The following is an 18,540-nucleotide window of genomic DNA, read 5'->3' as shown; positions in this document are numbered from 1 at the left end:
CCCGATTTCTTACTTCAGTACCCGATGATTGAAAGCACAGCTACCCCATACAGATGCAGGACTCTTTCAGTGAGAATTCGGAACATTTTGCAGCACCTTTCTTCTGAATCTCTTTAATACCCAGTTTTTTCTTATTTCTCTTCTATCGTTTTGATTGTCCTTTAGCAGATGTTGGATTGAACATTTCTCAGCAGCCCTCTTGCTGAGTTAGTCTGCTGCTCTTTTTTTTCATGTAATTATCTTCTATATCTGGAGTGAAATCTTCTTTTGTGAAGATTTTTATAAGATCTCTTTGAGATCTTTTGTTCATGTTTTGTTTGATCATCCTTTGTCTTGAACTTTTGACATACTTCTGTCTGCTGCTTCCTTGTGCACACTACATGCTGGCCACTTCCTAGCCTTCCCTCTCAGCCCTTTTATTGCTAGGGAATGAGTTCTTTTCTCTACTTGAGCTCATAATTAACTGGTAACTTTTTTCCTTTTTTTGAACCTGAAGAAGTGTGATGGTTGAGTGACCAGCTCTACCCTTTTTAAAAAATTTGGAATTTATGTTGTTAATTAAGTCTGCAACCAGAGTGCTACAGTAACACTCAGTTTTAGAAAGGAAAATATTCATATTTTGAGGGAAGGAAAATAGGATTGCCAAGATCTGGCCTACTTCTAAAGCCAGTAGAATATCTAAAGAAGATCTTTTATTAGGCCTGTCTCATTCATTTTCTTCTAGGAAAGCCGAGTTAATGTGTTTCTGAAAGTACTTCTTGTAGAAGATTTATAACAAAAACCCCTTAAGATTAATATCAGCATAGGCTATCTGGAGCTCCATATAAAGGCAGGAAAAAGGAGCAAGATGAACACCACAAGCACAACTTATCTCTCTGTATTTTAATTTGATCATCTTTAGCACTGCGTGTAGGGTATGAGGATGACTAATTTATACCTGGCTGAAGCCTTTTCTAACCATCCCCATTTTCTCTGCTTGGCTGTTCATTACAGTGATGTGTCTGTAACCCTGGCCCTATATGGGCCTTCTACCCTATTCAGACTTTTTAGGCTTATTGAATGCAATACCTGGCAAACCTTTCTGATTTGTGTTGGATGTCATCCAGTGCAAGCCATAAAAACTGCCGAGGTAGCAGCTGCTCTGCTAAAGCAAGACTTCTTTGCCTGGTAACAATAAGAGCCCTTGCAACATTTTGGTGTTAGGTTCTCTTTGCCTTCTTGACTGTCAAGCCCAAGAGCAGTGGACTCCTGCATGGTGTAGCTGGTGATTGTCACCCTTCAGTTTGTGCTGCTGACTTGGAGCACGGTTGTGTCTGTCAGGTTATGCATGGAGTGAGCTCTGGTGTTCGCAAGGTGAGTTGGCCTTCTCTCCTAAGAGGGTGGTTCTGATTTAGTCATAAACAAAACCTGTGGAAATGCAGCATGTACTTATACTGCGACCTGTAATAATTTTGTCATTCATTCCCCCTGCCCCTTTTTTTTCCCCCAGATAAATGGCTCATTTAAACTGGGAGCTACTGAAATACTCTCTGGCTGGCAAATGCAGTGCCTAGCAGCAGTCATCAAGGACGAACCAAACATGAGTGGTGGAGGGGAACAGGTCGACATTCTCCCGACCAACTACGTGGTCAAAGATCGCTGGAAAGTGGTGAGTAGCTCTGGCTTTAATGGCCCAAAGAGACTCCCTCCTCCTCCTGCAGTAGTACAGCAACTTCCCTACTTAATCCTGGCCTCTGGCAAGCAACAGTGGAGTGGTATGATTTGATCTGTTAGCAAGATACTGCAGAAAGAAGGGTTTTAGACTGATATTTTCAGAAGACTAAACCTGCCAAGAATTTTTAGGTAGTATTGAAATGTTGCAGCACACTCAAATAATTTTTTTAGTAAGAAACTTAGATTTCAAATTACTGTGGCAAAGAATACTACAGACATGACTATAAATAAATTGCACTACAATAAAATAAGGTAAAACCAAATGTTTCAGGTTGGAATGTCAGCTACTTCAAGAGTCAGAAAGTCCATGATTAACCAGCTGGTTCAACTTCTGTGTAAATTTATTAGGATACTTAAAATGATATCATCATATGTTGAGTTTTAGTTCTTACCTCATCTGTTGTGCAAGCTGGACTGGCATTTGCATTTCAAATGCTGAAAAACATTTAAATCCCATGTGTGCCATTGCCTCAATTTTTAACTGGGATTATCAGCACTCTCTGAATCATTAAACTCACAGCAGAAGCCTCACTAGTCTGAACTATAAGTGATTTGCAGTAGTAGTGCTGAGTTGTTCTTTATGCTGACTGGCTGTGGTACAGTGGCCCTGTGAGTTTTGCAGTGGAATGTGGAGAGCAGAGGACTAAAGAAATTTGGGACTCTGAATTCACTTCAGTTCCAGGCTGTGGATAGGTTATTTTTCAATGGCCCGCTTCAGACAAAACATTATCCTTTCATTAGACTTGGCTTGTGCCTGTATCTCTGTATTGACCTAGGCAGTTCAGCTGAGCTCTGTTCTTGTTGCTCCCCATTGCCTGTCTCTCTTCACTTTGTTCCAGCTTTCTCCACAGCCTTCACTTTTCTGTCTGGCCTATTGCTGAACAGCCTATTTATATTTTAGCAATTCAAACTGTTCTTCATTCTCCTTGCTTCTTGAGAGCAGATGGAGAAGCTCAGTTTTCTCTGTGATTAGACACCAAAATGGAGACAACTCCTTTGCCCCTCCCAAAGCTTTCTGTCACGCTGAAGGAAAGCTTTGCTGTGCTCCTGCAGCTCTGGACTGGAGCACATATACCTGTTTTGGAGAGATGATCCATGGGCAGGTTAACTGACATATAGGACTTGAAATGTGCCCTGTGCTCACCAGTGTCTCAGAAAATAATGCTTGCAGCTTTTATCTGTCTCTCCTTGCACAAATGGAAATTCTCCCAGAGCCTAAAATTTGGTTAGATTGGTGCATGTTCTTTGCCAAGCTGAATTTCTATGCTCTCCTTGATGCCTTTGTTTCAGGTGCATGATTGCCAAATATTCATTCTTCCTTAACATGAGGAAGAACTCGTTTATATTGAGGATGGCTGAGCCCTGGAACAGGCTGCCCAGGGAGATAGTGGAGTCTCCCTCTCTGGAGACATTCCAGACCCACCTGGATGGGTTCCTGTGTCACCTGCTCTAGGTGACCCTGTCTTGGCAGAGGGGTTGGGCTAGGTGATCTCCAGAGGTCTCTTCCAACCCTAACAATTCTGTGATTCTGGGATTCTCTGTTCTCCTTTACCTTGGCTAACTTTGGCTTGTACCATTCCCTATTCATCAATCTTGAAGTTTCTCCTTCATTGACAGGAGTGCTAAAACTTCTGTAAATGATGGGAGTATTTTTGTAACAAAGTCTAAACAAGGTAACTTTGTTCTTGGCAACAGCAGAACTCTTAAAAGCACCAAAAACTCCAAATAAAGTCTCAAATATGCTCAGTGATGCTCTCAGGGGAACATTTTAAACCAATTTTGAAGTTCGTAGAGGCATTAAGTGTGGGATTCAATGCTTCATTGTTGCAGGAATCTGTGACTGGGGCCTGCTAGAAGCTCTACCTACTAACTCTGCCTTAGAAAAGATAGAAATATGCAGCTGCATTGTCAACAACAACTACCTCTAACTAGAGGAATAACCTTTTATGTTTCATAATGTCTCACAGTAGCCTTAAATACTCCAGTGAGGTCATTGCCCCACTTGAAGGCTCTGAGAAATGCCTTGCTAAAGGCTGTAAATAGCAATGAGAAATCTTTTTCGCAGCTCTGAGTAGAGCTGGGAATTTGACCATGTGCTAGCTGACTTGTGCACTGTGAGCCTTCATTGAACAGTCATTTCCCCCCCACTCCCCCCCCAAAAAAAGTGCAAAATGCAGACCCTGTCCTTTCAGGCAGGCCTTCTGTGCCTTCCCCTTGCTTTAAGTTGGTGTGGGACTAGTCAGAACCACGAGCTGTGAGGGGCTTGGAGTAATCTGGAAAAACTGAAAATACTTCTGGTGGCCTAAGGAAATAGCGTAGGATCAAGTGACAGAGGAGAAGGGGACTGTACCTTAAAGTGAGCATACAGCTGTAATGTCAGGAGTAGCATTTTTCCTCTTGTCACCGACCTTACTGAATCTAACCCAGAACATGCCTGCTGTATGGTCCAAGCTTTGCTGTGGGTGATGGATCCTGCTCAAGCAGGTGTGTGGCCTATTTATGGGATGCTGGGGTGCAACTGCCAGAAGGTCTTTTGTGTAATTTGTCCTCCCAGTGTCTCTGACTGTCTCTGGCTGGGCATCAGCTTGAACCTTGTAGCTCTTAGTGCTGGCATGCTTCCATTATTGAGCCGATTTCTAATTTTAGATTGTTGTAATGTATTCCTTGAATTCCTTTCCTCCTTTCCTCCTTTCCTCCTTTCTGCTGGCTGACAAAGCTTTGACAAATGGAGATGCTAGTTCTCTGCAGTTAGCCTGCTGGTAGTTCATTTTCCTGTCACTTGAAGTCAGTAAAGTTTGGCTGTCTGACAGCAGTAATATTTTTGTTCTTTGTGAAAAAAGACATGGACAGGGTGTGCTTATGGTTTTTATCAAAATTTGTAGATTTAGAAGTATTCTTTTTAGTCATCATTCTTTACTTGCAGATGTTTTTGATGCTTTGACTAGATGAAACTTAGAACTGGAACCTCATGACTTCTGCTGAGACCTCAGAGGGTCTTGATGCACATGTGCTCTGAAAGATGTGAACAGCTTTGTTCAGGGGAGGGAACAAAGTCAAACGTAACTTGTACTTGCTTTGAACTAGGTATGGATGTCAAAGCTGAATTGACATGTCTCTTTATTTCACATTAATGCCTTTTACTGGGGATTCACAACTGACACTTATTAGCAAGACAGAGCTGGCAGCTCCTGCACTGAGCTTTGAACACAAGTGATGACTCGAGTACATGTGTATGTTCTTTTGCTAGATGCAATCCATGTTTTGTTTTCTTTCAGGTTTCTGAGCTTCTTGATCTGAAGCTCTCCTGTTTATTTTGGAAACCTTGCTGGAAACTGCACAAAACTTCCATGGATTCTTTACCTTGTCTTGCTCACAAAGGCCATTTATGATTCCAAGAGGGAACATGGGATAAGGAAGGTTCTTTGTCAGACTTGGGGCCTGTTTTGGTCTCACTCTGAGTTGCTTTAAGTGGGCTTTGACAGGTCTTCAGATGATTCAGAATGTGGCTGGTTGAGTTCTTGATTGGCTTCTCAGTTCATGCCTGTTTTACCTGAGTTTGTTTCCTTTGAGATCAGATCCAGTCCTCCTAAGCAAGTTGAGTGGGCTCTGGAGAGTTTGGTGAACGTAGGTCAACTCTTCCTCAGCTGTTAAGTCAGATGAGGTCTACTGGCCATTTCTGGATCAAGTAGCCCATTGAGTTGGGCTGCAGGAGTTGCAGGCTTGGCTATACAAGTGCTCCTAGAAGACAGCCACAGTGTCACTGTTTGACCATGTGAAACCTTTGAAGCCTGTGGATGACAGCCTTGATCCTGGCTGAGTTCGCTAAAGGTTGTTGGCTTTTCATTTGGTCCTTTGCTCTGGATTTAGAGCACACATTCCTGTTCCTTGGTATTGCCACCAATCCTGACACTGAACCACTCCTGCCTTGGTCCTGGAATGTTATCCTGGGAAGGTCTAGTCTTTATATAATATCCTTGGAAGGCAGATTTTGTTTAGAGCAGTGGTGGCGTATATGCTTCTGGAATAAAAGATTAAATTTGTATTCAAGCCTATTTTTGACTGGGGCTGTGTGTTGCCTTGGTTTTTTGAACTGTGTCTGAAAGTACTGATTTTTGCTTAGTGAGAAGGCTGTGTGTTGCTGTTGTTGTTTTGGGGTTTTTTTTAGTAGGCTTTGAAAGATTGAGCTACAAGACTCTTTTTCAGGATAAATCCAAAATATTTCAGAATATTTAAAGGAGACTTGAAAGGGAGCCATCTGTGTTCTGTGTAACTACTGATTGTCTGTGTGCAAGTCCAGATACCTCCCTGTTTGATCAGATGAACTGTTCACTTGATTCCACAGCGTGGACACCCAGCTGACACAGAGGCTCGTGCAGCTGGGTGGAATGAATCCTGCTGGTGTTGTCAGTCTGTATCCCAATCTTAACAGTAAGTGGGCTGGTAGAAGGTAGGAAACAGGACCAGAAGAGAATATTCCCAGGGCAGTGAGGCTTAACATGGGCTAACGACTCATGATTACCACTTAGGTGATTCTAGTTAGATGTTTCATTCTCTTTCTTGAATTTGTGTTTGCAGTTTCATTACTGGTTTGGGGGTTTTTGGGTGGTATGTGCCCATCTCTCCTTTGTGTCCAACAGAAGGCTGTGCTGAGTTCACCTTAGAAAGTGAACTCCCACAGAGCACTCAGACAGTGAGGCAATGGATGTGTCATAAGCCCCTGAACTCAGCCAGGACCTTGACTTACAACAACTTGCTCTGGAACAAAGGAAAGGAAATGGCTGCTGATGGCCTCTGGATGTTGCCGAAAAATCAAGAAGTATGGCGGTGCTAGTGGTAATGTTGAATAGATGGTACCATCTGGTGTGCCGGGAAAAGTATGCCAGAGAATAATTTCCATAAGAGTGTGAGCAAGGGTGCAAGGAAGCAAAGGCAGCTTTGACAGCACTCCATTGGCTGGAATGTGTATATAAAGTCAGTTTTCTGATTCAGCAGAAGCTCCAATCTTGATCTTGTGTTATCTCCCATTTGTTTCTCTGTAGGCTTTTATGTGTCCTCCAGTTTGGCTGTTTTGCCAGGTGTGCAGTCCCAGTATTGTACTTTTTTTCCTGAACCTGCTTGTCTGATGCGCACATTCCTTTGCTTTTTCTGAGGTAGCAGTCCTAGCCTGTCCTTAGTTTTTCCGGACTCCTGATCATTTTTTTACTCCTAAAATGAACAACCAACTAATTCAGTGAGAGCCTCTAGAGCAAGGTGTTCTATACTGTGCATCATGCACAACTGGACCTTCCTACAGATCCTATCCTAGTCATATCACTGTGTTGTTCCATTTATATTGTAGTACCTTTGCATTTTGACAACTGTGTGGGACCATCAGAGCATTTGTTGGGGCAAATAAGTGGAAAAGGATCGTTGTGTGTGTCTGTGCTGGCTCAGCAATATTTCTCCCCAGATCTATTTCTTGAATTAATCTACACAGTGAGATGTTTGGGTAGCCTATATTTTTTTCTCCATCCCACCTATGCTGTGTTGTATTTTTTGCTGTTGACTTTTGCTTGTTATCTTACCCATTTTCTAACTGAGAGTTTTTTAATCTTCCTTAAAGTCCCTCCAGATCCCAGCTTACCTTTCTGCCTTCTGTAGCTTTTACTGTCCCTTTTCCTTTCTTATGAGTGTATCAGACAACAGATGATCTTGTGTGATGAATCCTGAGGTATTAGCTGATGTGTTGTTGCTATGCTGAATGCAGCACTGTTTTGAAAGAAAGATTTTTTAATAGCCAGCTCGCTAAGTGTGAATTTCCAACTGGAAGTAGGGCTGCACAGTAATAACTTATTAATAATCTGTGCTGACCTAGTTATTGGGCTGTTTACTATGTGATTATGCCTGTTTGGCCCTGTGGAAGGTCATGAGGAAAAATGACAAGAGGTTGCTCTGGACAACAACTTTCAAAGGGTTGTCAAGTAATAGCTTCAGAGACAAGGCTGGCTGTCAGGCTGTTAATATGGAAAAAACTGCCTTCTTCATGTGGACCTGTTTTTCTTGACCTGGGAGCCAGAAGAGCAAATTATGTGGGTCACCTTTGGGAGGAAAAAACCCTGCTCTTGGTAGGCAGGGCCCTTTGTTCAGCAAACTGAACAGATGCACAGGACTGGCCTTTGGTGGTACAGAAGACACTAAAATATCATCTAAACCTCATTAAACATTGTGTACAATCCATGTTTAACTATCTGTCTGACCAAAACTTCATTTCCTCTTTAAGTGTTACTGCTGTTGTTGGAAAGAAGCGGCACTCAGGACTTCCAGGGCAGTTGTTGAGAGGGAACAAAAAATGCTTAAGGGAAGCGCTGCAGCTTGGTTCAATGAACAAGTTCTAAGCAAATCAAGGGAGGCCATATCTATCTCTGCTGTAAACCTGAATTTCCTCCTGGGCAGCACAGTAGGCTTTAAATATATCTAAGAGAAACAAATATAAAATAATTGTCCTTGCATAGACATTTACACTTGCAACACATGAGGAGTCTGTATTATACATGATTATATATAACTATATGCACATATGCTGTCAAGTCTCAGCAGGAGGAGGATCAAGGAATCACCTTCCAGGAAAGGCACAGGATCCTGACTTGCCCCCTGAATGGGTGGCTCCTCTAGAGCAGGCAGGCGGACAATCTATCTCTAGAAGGTACATATCAAATATGATGAAATTTAGACATCTCTAGCTTTGAGTTTATGTCAACTGAAGTGGTGGAATCCTATTGTGAAACAGTCTTTAATTTTGCTTAGAGACACAAAAAGCATAATTTGGTTGAGTTTCAAACTAAAAAGAAGAAGAGACTGAGAGCAAATGAAGCTGTACTGGTGGCTTGTACACCAGTTTTGAGGTAATGCAATTCTTTGACATGTGACACTGAAGTAACTTTACCACCAGAGCAGGTAAAGCATCTTGTAAAAGATTCCAGTGGATGTTTTGTTCTGTTTTTAAAATCCTTTGAATGTGATGCAAACTTCATTTAACTTACTTCTTGAAAGGTTAGTTTCAACTACCATGGTTATGTTTTACTGCAGAGATGTATTTGTTAGGAGGGAATGACAGTTTGCACCTGCCATGGTCTGGACAGTGGTTCTGCTATCTCCTTGAAGGGTCTTTCCTTGAATTTTGGCAAGAACATCATGGAGTCAATAGGCATTATCATTTGCTTTTAAAAGTATCACCTGTCATTGCTTGGTAGGCTTGTTCTTTGTTGTAACAGCAAAGAATTTATACATAGCACAGTCAAGTGGGTAGCTGGACTTTTGCCAGGCTGTGCAATGAAGGATTCAGGCACAGCACAGATTGGGAGCTGAGTTTGTTCTCCCTACACAGTCGAGGAGCTGGCTTTTTGAGAGGCAGCTTGATATTTCCTCTTGTGTACGTTGTACCAAACCACTTTGTACTTTTCCAGCTGAAGAAGATTGGTGGAGGTGGCTTTGGGGAGATCTATGAGGCGATGGATTTGCTGACCCGTGAGAATGTGGCCTTGAAGGTAGAATCAGCTCAGCAGCCCAAGCAAGTTCTCAAGATGGAAGTGGCTGTCCTGAAAAAGCTGCAAGGTAAGGTAAAAAGCCCTTTGGAAGTGATTCAAGTCACTGTGCATGTTAACAATCAGAATCCAAAGTTGCAAGTGGTTTTTATAGTTTTCTCTTCAACTTCCATCTATATGTGATGTCATGTTAAGTCATCCAGCTGAGAAAGTTGTTATGTTCTGCAATTCAAGTGAGGTCCAGCAACAGGGACTGTTTTGTCTGCCAGGGTATAAGGACAGTGGGGAGACTTATACTGAACTATTGGTACACTGGTCTGTGCAATCTAGTGATACTGATTAGAAAATAAGGAATAGAGGAAGCAGCATCTGGCTAAGAAATGAGGTTGCCTCCCAGAGGACCTGGAGCACTGTAAGCATGACAGAGGCTCCAAGTAAAATGGTTGTCTAGTAGAGGAGTGCAAAAAGTGGATAATAGGAAGTATAGGGAAAGTGACTATTAGATAATTTTTCATGTACCTCACTGTCCTGAAGGCAAGGTGTGAAGTGATGTGCCTGTTCTTAATTAGTGTGCAAGGGAGGTGTCTTGCTGCAGCTGTTCCTGGCTGAAGGACGGGGGCTTCTACCAAACAGATTGCTGTGGAGGGATGTAAGCAAGGAATTTCCAAATCTGCCTTCGAGGAATTGAGAACTGCTGTTGGCTGAAGGGCATTGTGCATGGATTTCCTTGTTAAGGCAAAGCTAGCTATTGCCAGGTATAGTTTCTGTTTTGTAGTATAATACACATTTGAAGGGATGTTCCTTTCTGCAGGATTCCTTCTTGGGCTGAGGAAATGCCTTCTGCTGAAGCAGTGAGTAATATCTTTATCACTAGGGCTCATGCTTGAGAGATAGTGTTGTGGCCCTATGTTTGTGTCTATACCTTTGCCTTTGTACAAAATCTCCAGAGAGATGATTGTATTTGAGGGTGAGACTGTTGCAAGCCTTGTGAAATGAGCTACACGATGTTTGTGACAGATCGCCTCTAGGTAAAAGCCAGTGAATTATTTTTGAAGGTCAAATTGTTTTCCACATTTCTGCTCTCCCAAGAGGAGGACTGATAAGGCCTCTTTTGAATACTCTGGGTTGTAATAAATGCAGCTGAGCTCTGTAAAGGAGAAATCAGCCCAGGTCATTATAGGGACTCTTGTTGATCTGTGTAAGGCCTGGATACACAAACTCCGAGAGGACAGCAGAACAGGTGTCTGAGGTCTGAAAACACTGCAGTGAGGGCAAGCAAGGCTGTGAATGAGATTTTTTTGATTTTGTTGTCGCATTTGAAACTACTCTGAATTGAGTGAGGTTATGACTGTGTGGAATGACAGATTTTAGAGTACCAAAAGACAGTGCTGTCATGCTGGCCAGTGCTGTCATGCTGGCCAGTGCCAATAGGTGCTGCATCCAGGGCAGGGAGTGCTTGAAAAGCATGACCTGAAATCACCAAACCAGGACTAGCATCAGAAAACGTACAAGGTGTTGACTGATACATGTGTTTATTTCTGGAAGATTGTTGAGAATACCAAATGCTTGAAAAAACACCCACATTTGTGCATAGCATGATGCTGGTAACTGGGGAGAGGGACTGGTGGTGTGTGGAACTAGGAAAAGCCCCTTGGCAAAGCAGCTAGTAAATATTCAGGGAAGGGACAGAAAAGACAGAAGAATCAGAATTGGCTGTGCATCAGCTATCTTGCATGTAAGAATGACACATTACTTCAGCCATGTTTTTACAAATCAAGCTGTTCTGTGAGGAATTTAGCTTTTTTTGTTTGAAGGTTAATCCCCAAATGCTTTACTGAAATAAATGATAAAGTTAAATTAAGAAATTGGGTTGAGAGCATGGGGAATCGTGTATTGTGTATGTTTTCACTGTGAGTGTTGCAAAGAGGTGAGAAACATTTCAGAAAGGGAGATACTGTCTTTTTCCAGCAGTTGGAGGGTGGGGTAAGTTGGTGGTATTACCATAGGTGATACAGTCAGTTCATGGATTTCCAGATGAAAATCAAGGGAACAGTGTTGTCTAAAATTCCTCTGTACTTTTCTGGTAGAATTGAAAATTGCAGTCCCTCTTAAATAGTCCAGCTTCATTGTTTTCTATTTAGGTGTCACACCAGCCTCAAAGGACTAATGAGCTGCTGCTCTCTCCAGAGGTTGTGAACAGAGTCTTGCAAGCTGCTGGAGTTTGGCAGAGTTTGGGATAGAGAAGGTTGGCCATTGGCCCATACTGCAGACCTGGTTTGGGTACAGCCTGACCTTAGAGTGCAGTAGCTCCTGGTTGGTGTGGACTGCAGGCTGTTGCCAACAGTTCGGCTTTCTTGGACAGTTTGTGGGATAGCCACATAGGGAACATAGCTGCAGGTAGGTCCCTCACAATGTCCTTCCTGCACCAGCAATCCACACAGAACAGCTGGAGAAACAATCAGGTACTGACTCTTCTATAGAGTCTCTGTACTTTCTAATAAACACCACGTGTAGTTTTCTGCTGTGAGGGTGGTCACGTGCTGGAACAGGTTACCTAGAGAGATTATTGTATCTCTGTCCGTGGATGTACTGAAAACCCAGCTGGATGTGATCCTGGACAACATGCTCTAGCTGTCTCTGCTTGAACAGGGGCATGGACTAGATGGTCTCAAGAGGTCCCTTCCAATACAAGTGGTTCTGAGATACTTGAGCTTGGCTATGTGAGATCACTACCACTTCAGTATCTCTCCCCTGCTCTGTAGAGTCATTCTGTTCTGCTCATACTTGATTTGATTTTTCTAGCTGTATAGTGCCTTTTCTGTATCTGTTTAGTTATTAATATGTTTCCCAAAGGAAAGTTCTTTCTAACTTGCATCGTTACTTGGAGGGATCGTAAATCAGCTTCTGACCAAACTTCCAAATCTGTTAACTGTCTTGGGTCTGTGAAACACCAGCAATGGTGCCCTTTTATGCTTTGGGCAAAACACAATTGAGAAGTCAGCTTATGGAGTTTCTTGCTCAAGCAGGTGATGAGTTGGAGCTCTCCATTGTCCTGTTGTTGCATCTTTGCCCAAAAAGTTTTTAGCAACATTTTTGTCTTTTTCTCGCCTTCCGTGGACTGTGTTAGTCAAAATCAAAACCTTTTGGTCTCACAAAGTTGCTGTAGAATATTTCCTTGTTCAGGCTGAACTTGCAGGGCTCAAGACATTATGTCTGGTGCTACTCTTTCTGGCCAGTTCTAATCAGAGCATCACAAGATAGCTTTTTATTTTAATCCTTGTGAAGCACTATTTGGCTTACATTGTCTTGTTGCTCCTAGAGAAGCTAGTAGAGAATTACACTACTAGGGCTGAAAATCTTACCAATAACAAATTCAGAAACTGTTTCAGGGATAGTTTGGGCACATCTGCACAGTGAACTTGTGCATGAATACAGCTTCTCTGTCAGAATTCTATTTTAGTGCCAAGCCCTCATTTTATTACCTTAGTCACTACTGTAAAACTATCTTTAAGCAAGATGTGTGTGATTGTACCATTTGCACACAATTTTAACCTATTGGAATTTTCTACTTTGCAGGCAAGGATTTTGAAACCAAGTCTAAGCTGCACTGGCAAAACACTTCCTGCAGATTGTTTCCATCAGAGGAGGTTGCTGGTGTAGTTGTACTTGCCAGTGTTTTGCTGTGTAGACAAGCCTTTGGGTCATGTGCATTAAAAAGTAAATGGAAGTAAGATCTCTGTGGCTAAGTGAATCAGTAACTTGCATATCCAGAGAGCAAGAAAGGCTTTGGTTGGGTTTTCTGTGTCTCAGCCTCTTAAGCAATGTCTCCATTAGTGAGCAGTACAGTACCTGCAGATCAGTGGGTAGCAGCAGCTGTTCAGGCCTATACATCTCCAGCAGATATGGATTGGGGGTTTTACATTATAAACTTCATGGATTCAGGCCATTTTGCTTTGGATTAGTTTGCTTTGGGTTTTTTAATCTGCCCTCTTGTCCGAGGGTCCATTTGTTAGTTTTCACTCTGCTTTAGGATTTGGGGATTACTTGGTGTGCACCTGAAATAGAACTTCATGGTCTGTTTGCTCAGAAAACCTTACATGACCCAGAGCCACTCTTGGAACACTGACACGTGGTAGTTGTAATGATTTAAGGCAATATGGGGGCTTTCTTTAAAACCTCATTGCTTTTATAAACCAGGACTCTGAGGCTCCTGGTTTTTTTAATCAGGAGGAGAAAAAATAGGATGGCTTCCTATCATTGAACATATGGAAGGAAGAGTACTGTCATGTCTGGATGAGCAGATGTTTTTCCATCTCTTCAATGCTTTTCTAACCCTTTGAAATACCAACGGACAGCAACCTGCTTATTCTGTCTGTGATTTTTTCCCCAACCCTGAATTTGCTGTGGAGCAATATTCAGGTGGCAAAGGATCATTAGTACTGTCTGGACTCAGTTTCCTGTCTATGAGATCTTTGAGGTTAATCAAAATGCCACATCTCTGTGAGAACAGCTCTGGCATAGCTTTTGAGGTGCTTGGCTTGGGCTGTCTGTCAGTCTGCCTTTCTAACAGCAACCTTAATTGCAGAAACTGTAAACCAGTATCTGTGATGAAATTCAGTGGGCTGCTGCAGAAAGGGGTATAGAAACTATCTTAGGTGGCAAACCAGGAATGGTGTTCTCTCTTAACGCTCAGCGGGGCTGTGTGAGGCTCAGAAGCAGATGCTTTGAATTCAAAAGTATCCTTCCTGTCCTTACCCACTTCTTGGTAGGTGTCTCTGGGAGCACCCTGGGGTCTTGTGAGACCAGGGCACTGCGAAAGGATCTCTCACAAGGAGTGCACTTTGTATGCCTTCTGGTTCATAGGCTCTATAAAATATGGATATGGCCACAACATTGTCTCCTGTGATGGGATTCTCTTTGGAGCACCCTAGCAGATCGTAATTTTAAATGGCCAGATTATTCTGGTGCTGAGCACTGTTTTCTGTTCATCTGCAGTGGCAATGTTGCCCTGGTGTGAGGCTACAAGGCCCTAAGTATTTGCTTTTGATCTCACTCGGCTGCCAGGTATTCCTAAGCTCTCTTCAGTGTGGTGTTTTCTTTGTAAATGCCTTCTTCTCAGTGTAACCAGTTTCATTGTGTAGGACTCTGATTAATTTTATTCTGCAGTGCAGAGATCTTCTGCATATTGAGTAGTTGTGCAAGATGCAGCCTGGTCACAGGCAGTGTAGTTTCTTGAGTACCTGATTTTGTTACAGCAAATAGTAAAGCAAGTCTGTGCTGCTTGTTCCCTCTTTATTGCCAGGGGTTGGACAGATAAGAGTTTCCTAGCAAAATAATGGAAGGAAAGGGACCTTGTTTTTCTTACTCACCAGTCCTAGTTTTTGTTGTTACTGCATTTGTGAGGTTTTTGTGTTAAAGTGGTGCCTTAACTCTCTGTGATTCAGTTTCTGTTACTTTTGTGGACACAGTTTGTGTTTCTACAGTATTTTGCTAGGTTGATGTAAGCAAGCTATCTGCAAAGACTAGAAAGCAGAGTACATTACCCTTGGCAGGCTTTTAGGCCATCACAGGGTGGCAGATTCACAGACTTGCTGTAACTTGAGCCTCTCTATTCAGCACTGCATTCTTCCATGTGTAAGAGTGTTTGAATGAACTGGCATTTGGGACTCTTGTTTTCTGTGCTGTGGTGCTGTTCGGTGGGGGAAGGTCATGGGATGGCTGAAAAAGGATTTAAACCACACTTTTTTTAAGACTTACTGTGCTTTGACCTGTGTGGGATCTATTATCACTTATTCATCTTAAAGTTGTTAGTCTTGGGAAACAACTAGAGGAAATTATGCCCTGCAAGCTCAGTCAGTTTTATCTTTTACTGTTTGATTAGGGGACAGTGACAAGCCTTTGGGGTGTTGTGTCCAGTAGTTCATTGATTTATTACAGAAGCAGTAGCAAGCTTAACCCAGTTGGTTAAATCCTAGCTGATGACTATTGAGTAGTGTAGTTATTTAAGCCTTACTTCCAGCACAGAATTTGTTTTCTTTCATGTCCAAAATTCCTTTGTCCAGCTGAGTTGACAAGTCCCTGAAGTCAGCTGGTTTGTCTAGCCAGAGGTGAAACCTGGTACCTGCAGAGGAAAGAAGCCCATGTGAGCCAGCTCTGCCAAGCTAAAGGCAGCATTTCCAAGTACAGTTAGAAGATGATGAAAATAACTCTCATTTCATTTTCTAGTCCTGATGAATCCTCCATTTCTTTACAATATTTGTACAGAAGTGAATTCAATATCCCCACAATACAGAATCTGTGATAAGCTGATAAACCAGATACTGACAGGCAAATAAAGAAGAGGATAGCTCCAAAATGTACATTGTACTGTAGAGCATTGACAAACAACTGCAGCTTTCCAAACACCAGTGAGAGCAATTGTACAGCTACATGTGAACAGCTGGGCATATCATAGAGACTCCAGCAGTGCCAAGTGCTTGAGCAAGTTGTGTTGTGCTTAGTGACCTAAGCACTTGGGCTTTTCCAAGTCAGTGTGACACAAATCCAGAAGAAAATTTAGGCTGGCAGGGAGGACCTCTGGAGGTCTCTAGTACAGCCTCATGCTCCAAGCAGAAAAGAAATAGATCTGGTTGCTCTGGGCTTTTGTCAGTGAAATCTTGAATAACCTCCAGAGATGGAGATCCTACAGCCTCTCTGGGCCGCTGTTCCAGGGCTTCACCATCCTCGTGGGGGAAGAAGAAATCACACCTAATAGGAACTTCCCACGTTGCAGCTCATGCCCAGTGCCTCTCTGTGTACCTCTGTCATGGGTTAACCCCAGCTGGCACTAAGTACCACACAGCTGCTCACTCAGCACCCCTGCCCCTACGGAGTGGGGAGGAGTGAAAAAAATGTAAAACCCATGGGGTGAGATGAGAGCAGTTCATTAATTGAAATAAGAACAACAATAGTAGTAATGAAAAGGGAGATAACAAATGAAAGGGAGAAATAAAGCCCAAAAAGTGCAAGTGATGCACCACCCTCTGAGCAATGCCCACCACATTCCCAAGCAGCCATCCGTGGCTCCTGGCCAACCTGCCCCAGTTTTTATACCAGGCGTGATATTCCATGGTGTATCCCTTTGGCCCATTCAGGTCAGCTGTTCCAGCTGTGCCCCTGCAAGACCCCAGAGAACTCTCTGGGTTGTTCATGCACTTTTGAGTCAGACACATGGGAGAAACACAGACAAGATCTTCTCAAGAGGTCAAAACAACAAAATAGATTTTACTGGCAGCTTTAGAGATCAGAGGACTTTGGCAGAAGGTTTAGAGCAGCATTCAATCAACACAAAACACTTCTCAAAGCATTGACTTAGCCCACTCAACTTCACAAACTCTAAGCCAGTTTGATTTTAAGTTAACCAAAAAGAGGGAATTAGAAGAAGAAGGAGGACAGAAAAGAGATAGAAAAGGACCCATGGAGCTACCAACTCCTGGGTTCCAGTGATGTTCAGCTGATAGAAACTCCGAGAGGAGTTAGGGTCAAGACGTGTGCTTATCTCATGTTCAGCCTTAAATACCCCTTGGCCTTTCTGGGCCCTTCCCCCAGGTGGGACTTCTGGTCATTTGGCCACTCAGGAGCTTGGTTAGGGGCTCCAGGGGTGGGGTGTGGGGCATTTTCTCCAGTGTGACAATGACTGGCAGCTCTGCCAGGCTGGCATACTGGCTCTAGGGGTGCACTGCCAGGGCAAGACCCAACCTTCCCTTTCCCCACACACATGCACCCCAAAATGTCTTGAGACATCAATCTTTGCTGTCTCTCACAGCTCCCTCCTGGCTTCTTGTGCAGCTCCTCACTGGCAGAGCAGGGGAATACTGAAAACTGGACTTAGGGTGGGCATTACTAAGCAACAGCCAAAACATCCCTTTGTTACCAACATTATTCTCATCCTAAATACAATACACAGCACTGTACCAGCTATTAGGAGTAAAATGAACTCCAGCCGAGCTGAAACCTCTGAGAAACATCAGGCTCTGTCTTCTTGGCACTCTTGTGTTAGGTAGCTCTGACCAGCAGATAGTGTCCCTTCTATTGCCTTCCTAAAGGCTGAACAAACCCCATTGTCTGGCTCTTTTTGTTAGTGTTACATTCTCCTTTCCCTGCCACCATCCTGGTGGTCAGTGCTGAACTCGAGATGTTGTGTCAGTGTTGGTCTTGTGCAGGAGAAAATGCAACAATTGGTAAAGTAACAGTAATAAGAGTAACAATTGCTGTGAGATCTATGATAATTCATGCAATAGAAGTTACTTCAGTGTTTTGGGTGAACTGATAGGAATGAGACAGCTACTCTATGGAGATGAATCACAGAATTTTAGCATAAAATTTAAAAAATAAATTTTTTAACTTCTTTGTGAAGAAGAGTGGTTAATGGTTTTCTGGTGAAAACACAGGAAATATGGAATCTGTTACAAAACAACCAACTTCAAGTTGCAACAATAATCTCACATATTTCCTTCTTAGTGTAGATTTGATTCGTTTCATTGCTGCATTGAAAATACATTAGGAATGTTTAAGAACTTAAATGAGTAGAAGATTGGAATGAATATTGGTGTCCACCAGTTGGAAATTGATCCATATGAAAAAAATAGACTCAAAAAAGGATCATAATTTAGGTTCTTTTAGGGGCTGTGTAATGAAAGCTTTTCATGTAATGAAAGTTTTGAAGTATTCAAATGGGGACTTTAATCATATCTCTAGAAGGTGATGAATATCTCTCTAAGGGTGGAAGGGGTTTTTATACATGAGAACATAATTATTGACTGTAATTTTTAAGTTTCTTCAGAACAAGGATGATGAAGACCATTTCAGTGACTGAAATATTTCTTACCCTGTATTATGGGACATTATTATATTCATTGTAGTTAAAAGACCACAGTAGAAAGAATGTTTTTCTATGGCTGAACATTAAAATTTTGCCTTAACTAAAAGCTTGTGAACAAAATAAAATACTCTGAAACTTTCCTCAAGTGAGTGCTTATGAACATTGGGCTGATGTGTTCCTCCAATGCTAGTTAATTAACAGGCCAAAACTCTTTAAAATCTATTACCCTGTTCTTTCCTTTATTTTAGTAACAAACAAATACAGATACAGAGAATATTTTCTATGGTATAACTTGTGACCCTCTGAAATATCTGGGCAGCTGTTGAGCAGAGCAGTCTAGTACAGGAGCAAGTGTCATCTGGCAGTGCAGTAAAATGGTTCTGAGGCTTCCCATACTAAATATACCTTGAAAAAAAAAAACATTTTCCTACTCCCCTCTTCTTTCTT

The 18,540-nt window shown here is 42.4% G+C and overlaps 1 protein-coding gene across 1 annotated transcript in view; it reads left to right on the top strand.

Moving 5' to 3' along the window:
• Positions 1–1,323: 1,323 nt before the first annotated feature.
• TTBK1 (tau tubulin kinase 1) overlaps positions 1,324–18,540 on the top strand; it is a gene marked incomplete at its 5' end in the record, with an annotated part of 85,938 nt that continues 68,721 nt past the window's right edge. Inside the window, 3 exons of the mRNA XM_082302400.1 lie at positions 1,324–1,353; positions 1,490–1,648; positions 9,156–9,303. Coding sequence (XP_082158526.1) covers positions 1,324–1,353; positions 1,490–1,648; positions 9,156–9,303 — 337 coding nt within the window. The remainder of the gene's footprint in view (positions 1,354–1,489; positions 1,649–9,155; positions 9,304–18,540) is intronic.

This window comes from Coloeus monedula (genome assembly GCF_965178545.1).
Source record: "Coloeus monedula genome assembly, chromosome: 2".
Lineage (NCBI taxonomy): Eukaryota > Metazoa > Chordata > Aves > Passeriformes > Corvidae > Coloeus > Coloeus monedula.
This window is presented reverse-complemented; position numbering and strand designations above follow the sequence as displayed.